The 17,140-nt window shown below is 52.2% G+C and overlaps 1 protein-coding gene across 1 annotated transcript; it reads left to right on the forward strand.

Moving 5' to 3' along the window:
• The first annotated feature begins 1,930 nt into the window (after window positions 1–1,930).
• HES2 (hes family bHLH transcription factor 2) lies at window positions 1,931–3,736 on the forward strand. The gene is made up of 4 exons (XM_060625352.3): window positions 1,931–2,056; window positions 2,143–2,238; window positions 2,503–2,602; window positions 2,688–3,736. The coding sequence occupies exons 1-4, from the start codon at window positions 2,012–2,014 to the stop codon at window positions 2,936–2,938; spliced, it is 492 nt and encodes a 163-aa protein (XP_060481335.1). The 5' UTR covers window positions 1,931–2,011; the 3' UTR covers window positions 2,939–3,736.
• Window positions 3,737–17,140: the final 13,404 nt, after the last annotated feature.

The following is a 17,140-nucleotide window of genomic DNA, read 5'->3' on the forward strand; positions in this document are numbered from 1 at the left end:
AATCACCCACCCTGTTCACACCTCTCCCCCAGCCCAAGGGCAGGGAGCCAGGGCAGAGTGTGACCCCACTGTACCCTCCCCTAAAGCCTGCACCCCCATACTCTGCCTACTCAGTTGTCTTACCTGTTCCCCTGGTCATAAATAACTCCTGGCTCTAGGTAACCAGCGAAATCTCCAGAATCCTTTGGTTGAAGGGAACGGCGGGCCAACCTGGCCAAAGTCCATCACAGCAATGGGAGAATGGAGAAAAAAACCTTAAAATCTGGAGTAGCTGAAAAGGGAGTTTGCTCCCCCACCTTCAGTCTTCCAGTGGTGATCCACAGGCATGGAGGGGGGTGTTCTAGGAGCAATCTTCCTACTTTGTCCCCCCAGGAGCTACTATCAGGGTCTGTCAGCAAAGATACAAATGTTGGGGTGGGGTGGGCTTGTGGGCACAGAGCTGAGTCAGGCAGTGTGTGTGTGGAGGGGTGTGTGTGGGGGGGTGGGACACGTGAGGCGTCAGTGATCCACTAAGTGATCCACAAAATCATTTTCTGAGCCCTTAAAGAACAATTCATTAACTTGGAAGGGGCTGGTCCATAGATACCCTGGGCTCAATGATGCCAGGAGGACAGGGGCTCAGGCATTCCCAGGCCTTGCTGGGAATTTTGTTCTCATAATTACGACTGCTATGGAGGTTAATGGAGGGGGGGCTAACAGGTGCTTGGCACACAGCACGTGGTCCATGAATGGTGACCAGTTGGTCCTTTGAGTGTCACAGATGAGGATGGGTGACCTGAGCTCCCCGGTCACCCCGACTGCTCCAGGCCCCTTCCTGATAGCCAAGTCGGTCTTCTCAGGCCCTGCTGGGGGGGGGGATGGGCGGGGGGACTTGGAGCGAGCAGCGGGGGGTAGGGGACAGAGATGGGGTTTGGGCAGCGAGGGAGGACATCCGTCTAGTACCCTGGACAGCGCCTGTCGGTCCAGCCCGGGCGTACCTCTTCTTGGCCCTTGGTCTGTGGGTCTCGCCCCCCACTCGCCCACAGGTCGGCCGGCAGTCCCAGTCCGCAAGGCTGTCCGTTGCCCCGCCAGCCGGCTGGGGGAGGGCAGCCCCGAGCAGATGGGCGGGGGACGCCCGGCCAGTTTGGCACAGCAACGGCCACGCGGCGCGGAGGCGGGCCCGGCGGACCGCTGGGGCCGAGGCGGACAGCGGGCAGGGGGCACCCAGGACCGCCCCGCCCCGCTCGTCACGTGAACTCCGACCGTCTCGCGGGTAGGAACCCGCCGCTGGAGCCAATTGAAATGAAAACGAGCCCAGGGCTCCTGGATTGCCTCGTCTTCTCCGGGCCTCAGTTTACCCATCCAAATCCGAGCACGGGAGAACCCAATGATCCCTAAGTTGGTGAGCCGTTGGAAGATTCTGTGAGGTCGTTAGAGCCAGGGCAGGCCTCCAGCGACCGGCCAGTTCCCAGAGGCTAGGGCCCGAGCAAGCTGACACTTTACTCTGGGCCTCGGTTTCCCCTTCCAGCTCAGCCCTTCAGTCGGCAGAGCTACTCGTGGGGGGAGTCCCTCCCCTTGTTTCGAAACCTACGTGGGAACTCCTGCCGCCGCTAGGTCCCCCGCCCCGGCCTGGGGCGGGGCTCACAGGAGGTGCTGGGCGCGAATGAAGGAGCAAGCTCAGGACCGACCGCGGAAGCTCAGGTTCCGATGGCGCCCACATACCCCCTGCAGGTGCTCGGGTGCGCCCCCCGCCCGCGACCGCGCCGCAGATGGGATGCGAAGGCCGCACGAGGGCAGCACCTTGGGGGGCTCTGCAGTCACCCGCTCGCCCCTACCCTGCGAAGGAACAAAGACGGGAGGTGGGACCCCTGGCCGCCAGACTCCTTGGGGCGGGGCGGGGCGGGGCGGGGCGGGCGACACCGCCTCCTTAAAGCCGGGCGGCGGGCTCGGTGCGCCACCCTCCCGGGACTGCCCCCGCTGCGCGCTGCTCTTTTCCTCCCGGCTCGGTCTGCGCGCCGCTTCTCCGCAGAGCATGGGGCTGCCTCGGAGGGCGGGGGACCCGGCGGAGCTGCGCAAGGTAGGGGCTGGGGACTGAGGGCTGGGCGGCCGGGGCGGGGACCTTGATGCGACCCGCCTGACCTCGGCCTGGGCGCCCGTCCGCAGAGCCTGAAGCCGCTGCTGGAGAAGCGCCGCCGCGCGCGCATCAACGCGAGCCTGAGGCAACTCAAGGGGCTCATCCTGCCGCTGCTGGGCAGGGAGGTGGGTGCCGGGGCTCTCGGGGGCCGGGGGTGGGGACTCCCGGGGCGCAGAGCGAGGAGGGCGGGTGGGCCGAGGGGCCCTTGTCCCCGGAGCCGGCGAGGGGCCTCCGCGCGGCGCCCGAGGCCGAGCCCGAGCGTGGCTGGCGCCGAGGGGCCGACCCACCCCCGGCCACGCGCGCCCCACACCCCGGCGCTCACGGCAGTCGGCCGGAGATGTGTCTCGTTTGTCCGTGTCTCTGCCCCTCTCCCTCGTGGCCGGGCGCAGAGCTCCCACTGCTCGAAGCTGGAGAAGGCGGACATCCTGGAGATGACCGTGCGCTTCCTGCAGGAGCTGCCCGCGTCCTCCGGCCCCGCGGCAGCGCCCGGTGAGTGACCCCTCCGCCCCGCCCCGCCCCGCCGCAGCCCTGCCCCACGCCCCACCGCGTGCCTCACGCCTCTCTCCGTCCGCAGCGCCCTCCGACAGCTACGGTGAGGGCTACCGCGCCTGCCTGGCGCGTCTGGCCCGTGTGCTGCCCGCCTGCCGCGTCCTGGAGCCCGCCGTGAGCGCTCGCCTGCTGGAGCACCTGCGGCGGAGGGCAGCCGGCACCACCCCCGACGGGGGGCGCGCTGGGGACTCCTGCGGCCCTCCCGCGCCTTCCCCGCCGGCCGCGCCTGCGCCCGCGCCCCCTGAACCTCCCCGCGGCCTCTGGAGGCCCTGGTAGCCCCCTAGCCAGTCCCCGGACCCTGCTGGCTGCAAGAGACCTGGGGCGCTGGGCAGACAGAGGAAACCCGTGGGGCCAGCTGCCGGTCCCGTCACGAGGTAGCAGCCCAGCATCCACAGGCCGGAACCTGGATGTTTGGGATCTGTGTGGCGACTGAAGGCCATGCGGGCTCAGCTTAAGGCAATCAGTGGAGCAGCCCAGCCTCACCCCAACTTGGGTGCGTCTAGGTGGAGGCGAAGGGGGCAGGTGGCTGCAGAGGGAGGAAGGAGCCCCCCACTGCAGCGACTGGAGGTGGGCCCTGGTACTGGGCCAGCCATGCTTGGGCAGCTGGCACCAGCCCAAAGACTGGGCCAGGAGCTCACGTCTATTCTGACTGGTCACTGCCCTCCCAGTTGGGCCTGGCTCCTTAACAGCTCAGCTTTGGAACCTCTGGACACACAATAGCAATGGCCTGAGGGGCTCTACGGGCCGGCAGCCATCACCTCTGCTCCTGGGCTCTCCTGTCCCATGCTTTCAGTTATAGGGACCGGGTGCAGCCAAGGCTCTGTGTTGCTGGGGTTGGGGGCATTGTAACAGGGCCTTGGACTTACTTCCCCAGCGTTAAGTTACCTCTAGGGGGTCTTGGGGTATGAGGAAGGGGTGGGATAAGGAGGGTGCCCTGTGGCCTTAAGGAAGCTTGTCGCTTGGAGGGCCTGGGCCCAGCAGAGTCCATGCCAATGTGAGGTGAGCAGGGCCTGTGTGTCACCCAGAGCGGCAGAAATTCAGGGGATAAGAACAAATAAAGGAGCAGGGAAACACCTTTCCTCATTTTCTCTTGCAAACTGCTCCCTGCTACTCCTTAGGACAAGTTACTGGAAGCAACTTGTTCTTCGGGCTTCTTTTCCCTCTGCATGGAAACAAGGGGAGCCTGAGAAGACTCAGGGAGGGGACTGCGGTCCCCAGTCCTGCGTGCCCAGGGGGGGGGGGGGGCAGCTGCAGCCTGCTGGGCATGTTCCTGTTTTACGAGGATTCACTGGGCATTCGAGGGAGGTTGGCAGTCCTCCCGGCCATCCCCAGTCCAACATCCCGAGCAAGGGACCAGGGCACTATGGACAAGAGGAGCTGACTTGGCAGGCATGTTAACTAAGTCCAACTATGTCACAAATCCATGGTGGCCTGGGCACTGATTTGGGTGGGACGCTGTGGGCATTTTCGGAGGAGTCAGTGTTAAGACAACAGGTGAGGGGCGCCTGGGTGGCTCAGTCAGTTGAGTGTCCGACTTCGGCTCAGGCCATCATCTCACCATCTGTGGGTTCGAGCCCCGCATAGGGCTCTGCTGACAGCTCAGAGCCTGGAGCCTGCTTTGGATTCTGTGTCTCCCTCTCTCTCTCTCTCTCTCTCTGCACCTCCCCCAATCGTGCTCTCTCTCTCAAAAATAAAAACATTAAAAAAATGTTTTTTAATTAAAAAAAAGACAACAGGTGCGCCCCCAGCCAGAGGTGTTGTCCTGCCACCTCTCAGGCCCAGCTGGCTAGACTGTAAGTTCCTAGAGGGCAGGGCGAGGGCTGAGTGCGCCTCTGTGACCCCCAGGAACTCAGCACGTGGTGGCTGCCTAATAAACATCGCGAGCTAACGAACAGGCAGTGTGACTGGACCCCAGCTGTATGGAGTCCTTTTGCCCCGACTCCCACCCCTAGTCCCTAATGTCACTTTGCATATCGGCTCCACCAAAACTTGTGCGTCCCGGGGACAAACGTGGGGGAGGGTGGGGAGAACGGAAAGAGCAGTTTCTGCTGGTTTTCCCTGTTCCTGAGAATGTAAGCCTGTTTTCCCGAGTCTCCAGGAGCAGGTGGATAAGGAGGGGCAGCCCACACCCACCACATGATGTCAGGTTTCCTCCTTGGGTTGAGGACTCCGCGCTGGGTGCACACTGAGCAGGGTCCTTGTTCCCAATACGTAATATCTTTTGACACAGGTTTGAAGACAGTAAGAACTGGCCGACCAGAGGCCCCTTTCCCTCTTTGGGTCATATTTGCCACTTCTCGCTTCTGAGCCCCACCTGGGTCCTCAACCCTGTGACTCCCATTGACTTGATGCCAATCAAGCTATAAGACAAGCAGCCGGGAAGGAGGGGAGTGTAGACAGGCCTGTGACTCATGGGATCAGGCGTTCCGGGGAGCCTGGACCGGGTGGCTACCCCGGCCCTGGCAAGGAGCTGAGGCGTGCCCAGGCAGGTGAGGTTCTGGGCCTGCAGTGAGAAGCCGGTTTCCCAGTCGGAATGGGCAACAGCTGCCCACAAGTTCTCAGCTGGTCCTCTGAACTGGGCTTGTTGAAACAGGGATGATACCAGCCTCCTCCACAGGACCCCCTCAGGTTCCTCCCCAGGTGTTCCTAAAGGTGAACGAAGGGCAGTGCAGCCTTTTTCTACGTGGGGGAGGCTGCCTCACTCAGAGGGGCATTTAATGATCTTTAACAAGGCCCACATCGTGTCCGGTGACCAGCACTTATGATGTCCTCTCTGCTATGATCCCATGACTGAATCTAACTGTCTGGTTATCACGCTTGGTTGGACAAAAGTCTCCTGTGTCTCTCATAAACAAGTGGGTGAAATGATCCAATGGCCCAAGGATAACCAGAGCACTGAGCTGTCTGGGAAACTCGGGCCAAACCCCACACATCCCCCCTCCCCGGCACCAGTTACTTTGGAGAGGTCAAATCTCATTTCCATGAGGGAGGATAAAGAGCACGTTGCCAAGGAGGGATCCTCTAATAAACATTTACAAATTGCTCTGCTCTGCCTGTGAAGCCCAGACTCTGCCAATGAGTCTCCCACTGGTTTATCTGTAACAGGATCAGAATGAACATAGCCTGCGGGGAATGTCTGGAAAAAAATCTACGGCTCTGCAGAACCTCCCCCGCTCCCCCATGCTTTGGGGTGACCACTCTGGAGACAGCAGCAAGACAGAGGGGGGCTTCCCCATCATGGGCAACTATCTCCTATTTGAAACATCCATATGTGGCCATATTTTAAAAAATTTTTAATGTTTATTTATTTTTGAGAGAGGGAGAGACAGAGAGAGAGGGAGGCACAGAATCCAAAGCAGGCCAGGCTCTGAGCTGTCAGCACAGAGCCCGACTAGGGGCTTGAACTCATAGACTGAGAGATCCTGACCTGAGTTGAAGTTGGAGGCTTAACCAACTGAGCCATGCAGGAGTCCCTTTATGTGGATATATATATATATATATATATATATATATATATATATATATGTATATTTATATTTAATATAATTTATTGTCAAATTGGTTTCCATACAACACCCAGTGCTCTTCCCAACAAGTGCCCTCCTCCCTGCCCATCACCCACTTTCCCCTCTCCCCCACCCCCATCTACCCTTAGTTTGTTCTCAGTCCTCAAGAGTCTCTTATGATTTGCCTCCCTCCCTCTCTGTAACTTTTTTTCTCCCTTTCCCTCCCCCATGGTCTTTGTTAAGTTTCTCAGGATCCACATATGAGTGAAAGCATATGGTATCTGTCTTTCTCTGCCTGGCTTATTTCACTTAGCATAATACCCTCCAGTTCCATCCACGTTGTTGCAAATTATGTGGCCTTTTTAAAAAAACAAAACAAAACATACTAGGTTGCTATAGACATCCCAGAAAAGAACTAACCCAGCCAATGGTGTTTTTTCCCTTGGTTTTACTTCTGGCCTGGCCGCTTACCAGTGTGGCTGTGTCTCTGGGGTACTGACTGCATATGTGTGTGTGTGTGTGTGTGTGTGTGTGCATGTGTATCCCTCTGCACAGCCAAGTGACCGCCCTGCAGGGAGCTGCCAGGGCATGTGATGTGCGGGAGAAGGCTGCCACCCACTGAGAGTTCCCAGTGAGCAACCAGTTTCGCTCTGGGTTTTGAGAGGCCCTGGCAAAGCCCCAGGCACTTTCAGCGGCGTGAGAAAGGCACTTAGTGGGCACACCCAGTGTACAGGTGGTGTCTTGTCACCTGAGATCCACTGGGGGGCAGTAGGGAGCAGGGGCCCCAGGGGCTGGTCACAGCTTTGTGAGGCTGGGTTCCCTGGTGAAGGAAGGAGATTCCCAGCCGAGTATGTGCTCGCTGCTCGTTCTGTTGCGGAGGGTGGGCCCAGACCACCTGCCTTGGTGCTTGGCATACTACGAGCCTCAGGGAGAATGGGACCAAGTTATTAAAGAACAAAGAGCCATTCTAGACCTCAGAAATCAGAGGCAGACCTAGGTTTTGTGCGGCTACATTCCAATATAAAATTGTAAATACAGACTCAGTATGAAAATACTCAGTGAAAAAATAAATCACATCAGACGAGTGGCGCTTGCAGACTGATGTCTGTGCTTTTGGTTTCTCTTCAAGCAATTTGTCAGGCACACTTCCACAGAAAACCTCCCTGGTGACAACCCAGGCCTTTCCTCCGTTCCAGAACATTCTACTAGGTTATGCCCTTCCTTGGGAGCAGATCCAAGCTTGAGCTTCATCAGCTTCCTGCTAAATCCAGAGTAGACACTCCATGGTCAAATGTAAGAGTCCAGAATGCTCAATGACAATAACACGGTAAATGTCTTCCATTCACTGCATCCATTCATTATGGGCTATTATGTTACAAGCTATATATTTACACGAACATTTACAGTATTTACGGCATTTTTTTTTCCTTTACACCTTTCTGGGAAGCTTGTGAAATGCAGATTTCCAGCTCCCGCGTCCAGGGGTTCGGATGCCCTGTGTCTGAGTCAACAGCCTCGCACCATACACACCCGAGGCCAGGTTAGTCTGCTCGGGCAAAGACACCGCGTCTGAGGACTGTGGGTTCCCGGGGCTGGGCGGAAGGACAGAAGACGGAGTTAGTGTTCGGTGGAGACAGAGCTCCAGGATTGCAAGATGAAGCGAGTCCCGGGGACGGATGGTGATGCTGGTTGGCTAATAACGTGAATGTGCTTCCATGCCACTGGACCGCACACTTAAAGACGGTGAAGAGGGTGAATTTTCTGGGTATTTTACCACCAAAAACAAGAATGAAAAGAAACGGTATCTGAAACTGGGGCTGCCCCTTGATTGAGTTTGCAGAAGATCCATCCGGTTCTCATAGGAAGTAGACTGGTTAAATTAAGCTGTGATAAACACGGCACCTGGCTGGCTCAGTCCATAAAGCTCATGGCTCTTGATCTCAGGGTTGTGAGTTTGAACCTCGCATGGGGCATCCTGGAGATGACTGAAATTAAGCTATGATGCACACTTTAGGCCTTTTAAGAGTGGCGTCAATGTTTGCCACTTTGGGAATCTACACTGTTTTGATTTACTAGCCTATCCTGCTTGGGGGCAGAGCTTTGCACTTTTTTTCTTTTCTTTCCTTTTTTTTTAACCATTTTTAAAAATTGAAGTATAATTGACCTACCGTGTTCTGTTAGTTTCAGGTGCACAATACACTGATTCAAAAATTCTATACGTTATACAGTGTTCCCCATGATAAGCGGACTCTTAATCCCCTTTCTCTCACATCCCCCACCCACCTCCCCTCTGGCGATCACCAGTTTATTCTCTGTATTTAAGAGTGTGTGGTTTTTTTTTTTTGTCTCTTTTATTCTTTGTTTATTCATTTATTTTGTTTTTAAGTTATTTTTAATGTTTATTTATTTTTGAAAGAGAGAGAGAGAGAGAGAGAGAGAGAGAAAGCGTGAGCAAAGGAGGGGCAGAGAGAGGGAGACACAGAATTCGAAGCAGGCTCCGGGCTCCGAGCTGTCAGCACAGAGCCCGACGCGGGGCTCGAACTCACGAACCTCGAGATTATGACCTGAGCCGAAGTCGGACGCTTAACTGATTGACTGAGCCACCCAGGTGTGCCTCATTTGTTTTGTTTTTTTTAGATTCTACATTATGAGTGAAATCATATTTGTCTTTCTCTGAGTGACTTATTTTGCTTAGCATGATACCTTCTCGGTCCACCCATGTTGTCACCAATGGCAAGATCTCATTCTTTCTTATGGCTGAATAATATTCCATTTATATATATATGTGATATATCTCACATCTCCTTTATCCTTCTTTGTCGTCTTTATCTATGGGCACTTGGGTTGCTTCCTTATCTTTGCTATTGCAAATAATGCTGTGATAAACATAGGGGTGCCTATGTCTTTTCAAATTAGAGTTTTGTTTTCTTTGGGTAGATCCCAGTAATGGAATCACTGGGTCATAATTCTATTTTTAATTTTTTGAGGAACCTCCGTACTCGTTTCCGCAGTGGCTGCACCAGTTTGCATTCCCACCAACAGGGCAAGAAGGTTCCTTTCTCTCCACCTCCTCCCCGACACCTGTTGTTTCTGGGGTTGTTGATTTTAGCCGATCTGACAGGTGTGGGGTGATGCCTCGTCGTTTTGATTTGCATTTCCCTGCTGATGAGTGATGTTGAGCATCTTTTCATGCATCTGTGGTCTTCTTTGGATAGATAGCTATTCATGTCTTCTGCCCATTTTAATCGAATCATTTGGCCTTTTGGTGTTGAGTTGTATAAGTTCTTTGTATGTTTTGGATATTAATCCCTTATCACATATGCTGTTTGCAAATACCTTTTCCCATCTAGTACGTTTCCGAGTCGTTTTGTTAATGGTTTCCTTAACCGAGCAAAAGCTTTTTATTTTGATGTAATCCCAAGAGTTTAATTTTGCTTTTGTTTCCCTTGCCTGAGGAGAATGTCGAGAAAGGTGTTACGACTGATGTCAGAGAGATCACTGCTTGTGTTTTCTTCAAGGAGTTTTATGGTTTTAAGTGTCACATGTAGGTCTTTAATCCGTTGCGAGTTTATGTGGTGAGAAAGTGGTCCAGTCTCATTTTTTTTCATGTGGCCGTCCAATTTTCTCAGAGGTTTGCACTTAAAAAAAAATAATTAAAGGGATGCCTGGGTGGCTCAGTCAGTTAGGCGTCCAACTTCAGCTGAGGTCACGATCTCGAGGCTCCCGAAATCAAGGCCAGCATTGGGCTCCTTGCTGAGAGTGCAGAGCCTGCTTGGGATTCTCTCTCTCCTCTCTGACCCTCCCCCACTTGTGCGTGCTCTCTCTCTCAAATAAACTTAAAAAAAAAGGAAGAAAGGGGGCGCGGGGTGACTCAGTCAGTTGAGCGTCTGCATTACCCTCAGGTCATGACCTCGCGGTTAGTGAGTTCGAGCCCCGCATCGGGCTCTGTGCTGACAGCTCGGAGCCTGGAGCCTGCTTTGGATTCTGTGTCTCCCTCTCTCTCTCTCTCTCTCTGTCCCTCCCCTGCTCACTCTCTGTGTGTCTCTCTCTCAAAAGTAAATAAACATTTAAAAAATTTAAAAAAGAAAGAATTCGTTAGTAACTTAATGATAAGTTTAGTAACTTATTAGTATACATACTGTTAACAGATGCTAACTATCCTTCGATTCCAAAATTAACACCCTACTTAAGAAAATGATGTGAGCGCACACACACACACACACACACAGACACACACACACACCGTAGTGCTTCACTTCTAAACAAAGAATTGTGTGGGAGGGGTTTAAATTAAGGGACAGATATTTTCCCACTATGCTTTCATTCATCTTTTTTTTTTAATGTTTATTTATTTTTGAGAGAGAGAGAGAACACGAGCAGGGGAGGGGAGAGAGACAGGGAGAAACAGGCTCCAGGCTCTGAGCTGTTAGCCCAGAGCCCAACGTGGGGCTTGAACCCACGAACCACGAGATCATGACCTGAGCGAAGTTGGACGTTCAACCTACAGAGCCACCGAGGCTCCCCAGTCTTGGTTGTCTCTGTTTCAGGTTTTTCTTTAGTTCCAGCTTAAAAGCATACTCTGCTGAGTCCTTCACTTTCCCAATCTCGTTAATATGACTTTGTCGAGTTTGGCTCAGGCACAGAGGATGCTATAATGTGTATATAGTTGTGCAAACAAAACCACAGTGACTAACTGTCCCGTGTCTCACCATTCTATAACCATTAAATAAACTTAAATTAAAAAAAAGAATATAGAATGCCGTTTATCACGTTTGTCACTTTGATTTTGTTTGCAGCAGGGGAGGGGCAGAGAGAGAGAGGGAGGGAGAATCCCAAGCAGGCTCCACTGTCAGCGAATTCACGTGCCCGATGTGGGGCTCGATCCCACGAACCGTGAGATCCCGGCCTGAGCTGAAACCAAGAGTCATATGCTTAAGTGACTGAGCCACCCAGATGCCCCTCATCATTCTGTATTCTTTCTTTATTTTAATGTGTATTTAGTTTTGAGAGAGACAGCGTGTGAGCAGGGGAGGGGCAGAGAGAGGGGGGAACAGAGGATCTGAAGTGGGTTCCGTGCTGACAGCAACGAGCCCGATTTGGGGTTCAAACTCATGAACCGAGAGATCACGACATGAGCCGAAGTCGGACAATCAACTGACTGAGCCACCTAGGCGCCCCTCACCATTCTATATTCTCCTAACCCACACATCATAATACTGCTCCCTCCTAGATTAGAGGTAATTTCCTAAAGCCCAGGAAGTTTCTGATTGAGAGGTTTACACCTGACCTTCCCCTCTATGATAGGTCTTACCCTACAGACCACAGAATTAATGTGGGGGTGGTCCCAAATATCAAGTTTCTGTATTCCAATTATACTTTGGGGGACCAGAGAAATGACACATGTGTGAAATGTTCACACATGTGTGAAATGTTCACACGCTCGGTGGACCCACTGTGAGCCCGACAGGACCAGGAAGGGCTCCATTAATGACCTGGCCCCCGTCACTCACGTTCCCATTCGAAGAGGGTATGTGACGACACTTTGGATCTTCAAGGATCCTTATGAACTTGGACTCTGTGTCCAATGGCCCAGGAAACGTTCACACATGCTACCTCCCCTAGGGCACAGTTAGCCACGTAAGGGCCATTGGTTCTTGGGGGGAAATCCAGGAGGAATCAGTATTATATACATTTACTTCGTGTTGCAAAGTCCTGGGGGCCCAGCCTTCCTTCAGTCGGTGGGTTCCACGCCCAAAAATTGTCTCAGGTAATGGAAGACAGGCAAGGAATCATTGCTTTTTATTGGGGCCGATGCCACAGGCCCCGGTAAGCATTCTTTATTTCCTCTAACTATACAGACGGAGCCACGCCCATGTTGGGACGCTGGGACGCTGTTTTCATGGCCATCACAACTCTCTGTGGCCCAGGCCTCCCTGGTGGCCACCTTGTCTCTGCCACTCAGTACAATCATCCTGAGTTCCCGGCTTCTGACGGTTAAGCGCTGCCATCTGGCCTCTCCTGTTTTGGAGTCCATCATCCTGGGATGACAGTGGTCCTGCTCCTGAAACGGCGTCTTCTGCTGTTGCCCGCTGCTCTGCCTCTTCGTGACGCAGGTGCACCTTCGCTGTGCCTTCCTTACGAACGTGTGTCCTCCGGGTACTCCCAAGTAGCCTTCTCATCTGGGGGCTTGTCCAGCCTTACATGGCACGTCCGTGGTAGCAGGGCCCCTCCTCTGAGCCTTTCAGGCGCGGCCGGCCTCCCTTAGAGTGGGCCATCACCTCGTCATGCCACCGAGAGCCACCTTAGCCACGTGACCGCACCATCTCAAGGGGTAAATGCCCGTGTGATACAGCCAGTGTCCTGCGATGATGCTCCCAAAGCAATACACGCTCCCTTAACCAACTCTATTTTCCAACTCTTCGAGCAACCTCCGAATCCGGTCCTGTGTGTTCTCTCCAGGACCTGTAGCTCCTTGGGGGTGTGTGGTCCCTGTCCTCTGTCACCAGGTCCAGCACAGCCCAGCTAGGCTCTGTAATAACTTAATCCTAGTTATTAACCTCATGGCCAGGCGGGGAGGCGGGCCGGGTCCTGAGGGGCTCCCGTCCCGCAGTGGTGAGGCCAGTTCCACCCCCCATCATTTGTAGTCCCCCCTCCCCCATATGACTTTACTTCCTGATATATCACCCCGCTCAGGGCATTTCTTTTCAGTAGTAAACTATTTGGAGTGGGGTCAGTAAAAATAGACTAAAAATTCACATCTATCTGGAACCTCAGAATGTGACCTTATTTGGAAATAGGATCTTTGCTGATGGAATTAATTGAAGATGATGTCACACTGGATTAAGGTGGGCTCTACATCCAAACATTGCTAGGGGCACCTGGGTGGCTCAGTCAGTTGAGCTTCTGGTCATGATCTCACAGCTCAAGAGTTCGAGCCCCGCATTGGGCTCTGTGCTGACAGCCCAGAGCCTGAAGCCTACTTTGGATTCTGTGTCTCCCTCTCTCTGCCCCTCTACTGCTTGTGCTCTCTCTGTCTCTGTCTCTCTCTTTCTCTCTCTCTCGAAATAAATAAACATTAAAAAAAATTTAAATCCAAGGATCGGTGCCCTTATGAGAAGAGGAGAGGACAGGGGCGCCTGCGTGGCTCAGCTGTTTAAGTGTCCAACTCTTGATCTCAGCTCAGGTCTTGATCTCAGGGTTGGGAGTTCAAGCCCTGTGTTGGGCATGAAGCCTACTTAAAGGAAAAAGAAAAAGAGGAGAGGATAAGAGGACAGTAGGGCAGAGAGAAGATGGCCCTGTGAAGATGAGGCAGAGATTGGGGTGATGCAGCTTCAAGCCAAGGAGCACCAGGGGTCACCCGAAGCAAGAGGGGAAGGAAGGATTCTTCCCTATGGCCTTTAGAGGGAGCGTGGCCCTGCTGACATCTTAATTTGGGACTTCTGGCTTCAGAACTGTGAGAAAATAAATGTCTATTGTTTTAAGCCATTCAGTTTGTGCTACTTTGTTATAGAAGTACTGGAAAGTTCATCCACTTGTGTTGTTAGCTCAGCCAAAGTGAGACACTCAATTTTATTTTATTTTATTTTATTTTATTTTATTTTATTTTATTTTATTTTATTTTATTTTATTGTTTATTTTTGAGAGGGGGAGGGGCAGAGAGAGAGGGAGACACAGAATCTGAAGCAGGGTCCAGGCTCCGAGGTGTCAGCACAGAGCCCGATGCAGGACTGGAACCCACGAGCTGTGAGATTATGACCTGAGCCAAAGTCGGACACTTAACCGACTGAGCCACCCACGCGCCCCTGGAAGACGTTTTAAACTCAACTTTATGTAGATTATACCTATCGATATCTACTCTAGTAGAGATTAAAAAGAAGTTTTAAAGCTTTACGTGTTAATTCACTAGAAACAACAATACGTGCATTACTTGTCAGCATATGCATCTTTTCAATGATACATTTTTTCAAAACGAAACTATTTGGAGACAAGCGCGGTATGGTTTTTTATAGCTTTGCAAATCTCTTTGCTATCTGCATTACTAGAAGACAGCTAGATTCTCCTATCTCTTGCACTCCGCGTGTTCTGATATGTTGTTCCCATGGAAGCGTATGAAAACACACACAAATATATCGTTGGGAAAAGGAGAAGTATTTAAAAAAAATTTTTTTTCATACTTATTTATTTTGGAGACGGCGCAAGCAGGGGAGGAGCAGAGAGAGGGGGACAGAGGGTCTGAAGCGGGCTCTACACTGTTAGGCTGACAGCAGCAAGCCTGATGTGGGGCTCGAACCCACAGACCACGAGATCACCACGGACCATCTGAGCCAAAGTTGGACGCTCAACCGACTGAGCCACCCAGGTGCCCCAAAGGAGGAGTATTTTAATGTTTTAATAGTCTTTTCAGAAACTTGTGGATACTTTTCTTTGCTACGACATCAAAACCCAACAGGTGCTAACTCCTTCAAGGTCAGCTGCAATACAGAATCCAAAACCATATGGATATACTGCTTCGTCATGCTCTGTTACGTTAATTCCACTGATCTATCTGGCACTTTTTAATTAATGTATTTATTTTTAAATTTTTTGATGTTTATTTTCGAGGGAGACAGAGACAGAGCACCAGCTGTGAAGGGGCAGAGAGAGAGAGGGAGACACAGAATTAGAAGCAGGCTCCAGGCTCCGAGCTGTCAGCACAGAGCCTGATGCGGGGCTCGAACCCACGGACCGCGGGATCATGACCTGAGCCAAAGTCAGAGGCTTAACCAACTGAGCCACCCAGACGCCCCTATCTGGCACTTTTTAAAAAAGTAAGCTTTATGTCCAATGTGGGGTTCGAACTCACCACCCCGAAATCAAGACTCTCACGTTCCAGCCACTCAGCCAGCCAGGCGCCCTATCTGGCATTTTGAATGGGTCTTTTACCCACGTGTGATTATGTAACATCGTGCGTTAGTCATCTGAAAAATATTGCTTCCCTGAGTTATGCAGATCTTCGAAATACCGACTGATTTCATGATATAGTCTCGCCACACATCAGGAAGCTTCTGAGAAAACCCTGTATATTTGTTAGACACGGGGACCGCCAGGGGTCCACGGAGCACGCACTGGGAACAGGCACAGTTAAGAAGACACGATGGGGAGATGATGTGGAACCATAAAAAACCCACAACCCGAAAGAGGGCAGGAAAAGAGGGCAAAAAGAGCAGAGGACACACGGAACGTGGGAGAATAAACGGTGCGGGGGCAGCTGAGCACTTTGACAAGGAATGTGGGGCCATGACCTCTCCGTGACCGGAAGACTACCGGGCAGTGATGGCCGGCAGGCTCAGAGGACTTGAGAGCCAGAGAACAGTGGTCTAGCAAGAGTGAGGAGTAAGGACACCGCTTTTGGAAATGCTGGGTCGGAAATGTAACGAAGGCTTATGCTCATGCGATGGATGCTATGCAGTGACAAAAGCAAGCAGACCACTGCTCCCGGCAGCAGCCACGGCCACCTGTCACACCGACGTTGTACACAGCGATCGTCTGTACCAGGGAGGGGTGCCGTTTCTGGGAGAGCACAGGCGGGAGCTTTCTGGGGTGTTGGTGATGTCATCATTCGCGGTCTGGGGGGCTAATGGGTGTATTTATTTTGTGATAATCAACTGTACGATTATGACTGTGCATTTTCCTGCACGTATGCCTTATGTATAAATATCTGGATGGTTTCTGGGGCGCCTGGGTGGCTCGGTAGGTTAAGCTTCCAACTCTTCATCTCAGCTCATGTCATGATCTCACGGTTTGTGAGTTCAAGCCCTGCGTCAGGCTTCTGTGCTGACACCACGGAGCCTGCTTACAATTCTCTCTCTCTCTCTCTCTCTCTCTCTCTCTCTCCCTCTCTCTCTGCCCCTCCCCTGTTAGTGCACACGCTCTCTCCAAATAAATCAGCTTAAAAAAAATATCTAGATGGTTTCTGTGTGGTATCATAGGCATGATGGTGGTGCCCAGTACACGGCCTGGCATGTATAAAATGCTCAATAAATTTTTGTTAAATGCACAACAATAATCTTCATTAACTAGTCATACTGTCAACTACCATTTATTGAGCCCTCCCTATGCACCAGGCACTGCTCTCAACGACTTTTATGTATTAACTCACTGATACCTCATAAAAACCCTATGAGGTGTTTACTGTTATTCTCATTTTGTAGATGAGGAGACTGAAGCACAGAGAGGTCAAGGAACTTACCTGAAGCCACACAGCTAGGTGTGCCTGAAGGTGGGGCCCTGCTGCAGGGCTCTGCATCCTTCCCCCCTCTTTCTTTTTTAATGTTTTATTTTATTTTTTGAGAGACAGAGCATGAGCAGGGGAGGGGCAGAGAGAGAGGGAGACACAGAATCCAAAGCAGGCCCCAGGCTCCTAGCTGTCAGCACAGAGCCCTATGCCAGGCTCGAACCCATGAATGCGCGATCGTGATCATCCAGGCGCCCCTGGATCCCTCCCTTTAACCTCTTCACCCAACTAGTCAGCCTTCCCAAGACCAATTATGAAATGAACCCTCTTAAGGACACGAACACCAAATCCAACCTGTGTTACTGGACCGCTGAGGCATAAAAGCGGTTCTGTTCCCTCAGTGACCTGAGCATTTAGATGAGCATTTGGAGGGGTCACCCAAAGCTCTTGCCAGGCAAGGGTTTGGTTACACAGCAGTCGCTTCTCTGGGGAGCCTGTCACAGGCAGAGAACAGGGGGTGGGGCTGGGAGCCTGGGAGCTGTGCCCTCCAGGGTTCTTCGCGACTCACACAACCATGTGGGATCTGATTTAAGTATCTCTAGCAAATTAGGGCCCTTTGACTCTTCAAACAGCAATTACTTGATGCATGAAACCAGCATCATTTTTCCCCCAGGGCCTTTGAGAAACTGTAATTATACCCCAGTTTTTTTAATTATCACGTGTGTGGGAAAAAAAATAGAATTTCTCTCACTCTGAGTG

The sequence above is a fragment of the Panthera onca genome, chromosome C1 (genome assembly GCF_046562875.1).
Source record: "Panthera onca isolate mPanOnc1 chromosome C1, mPanOnc1 haplotype 2, whole genome shotgun sequence".
Taxonomy (NCBI): Eukaryota; Metazoa; Chordata; class Mammalia; order Carnivora; family Felidae; genus Panthera; species Panthera onca.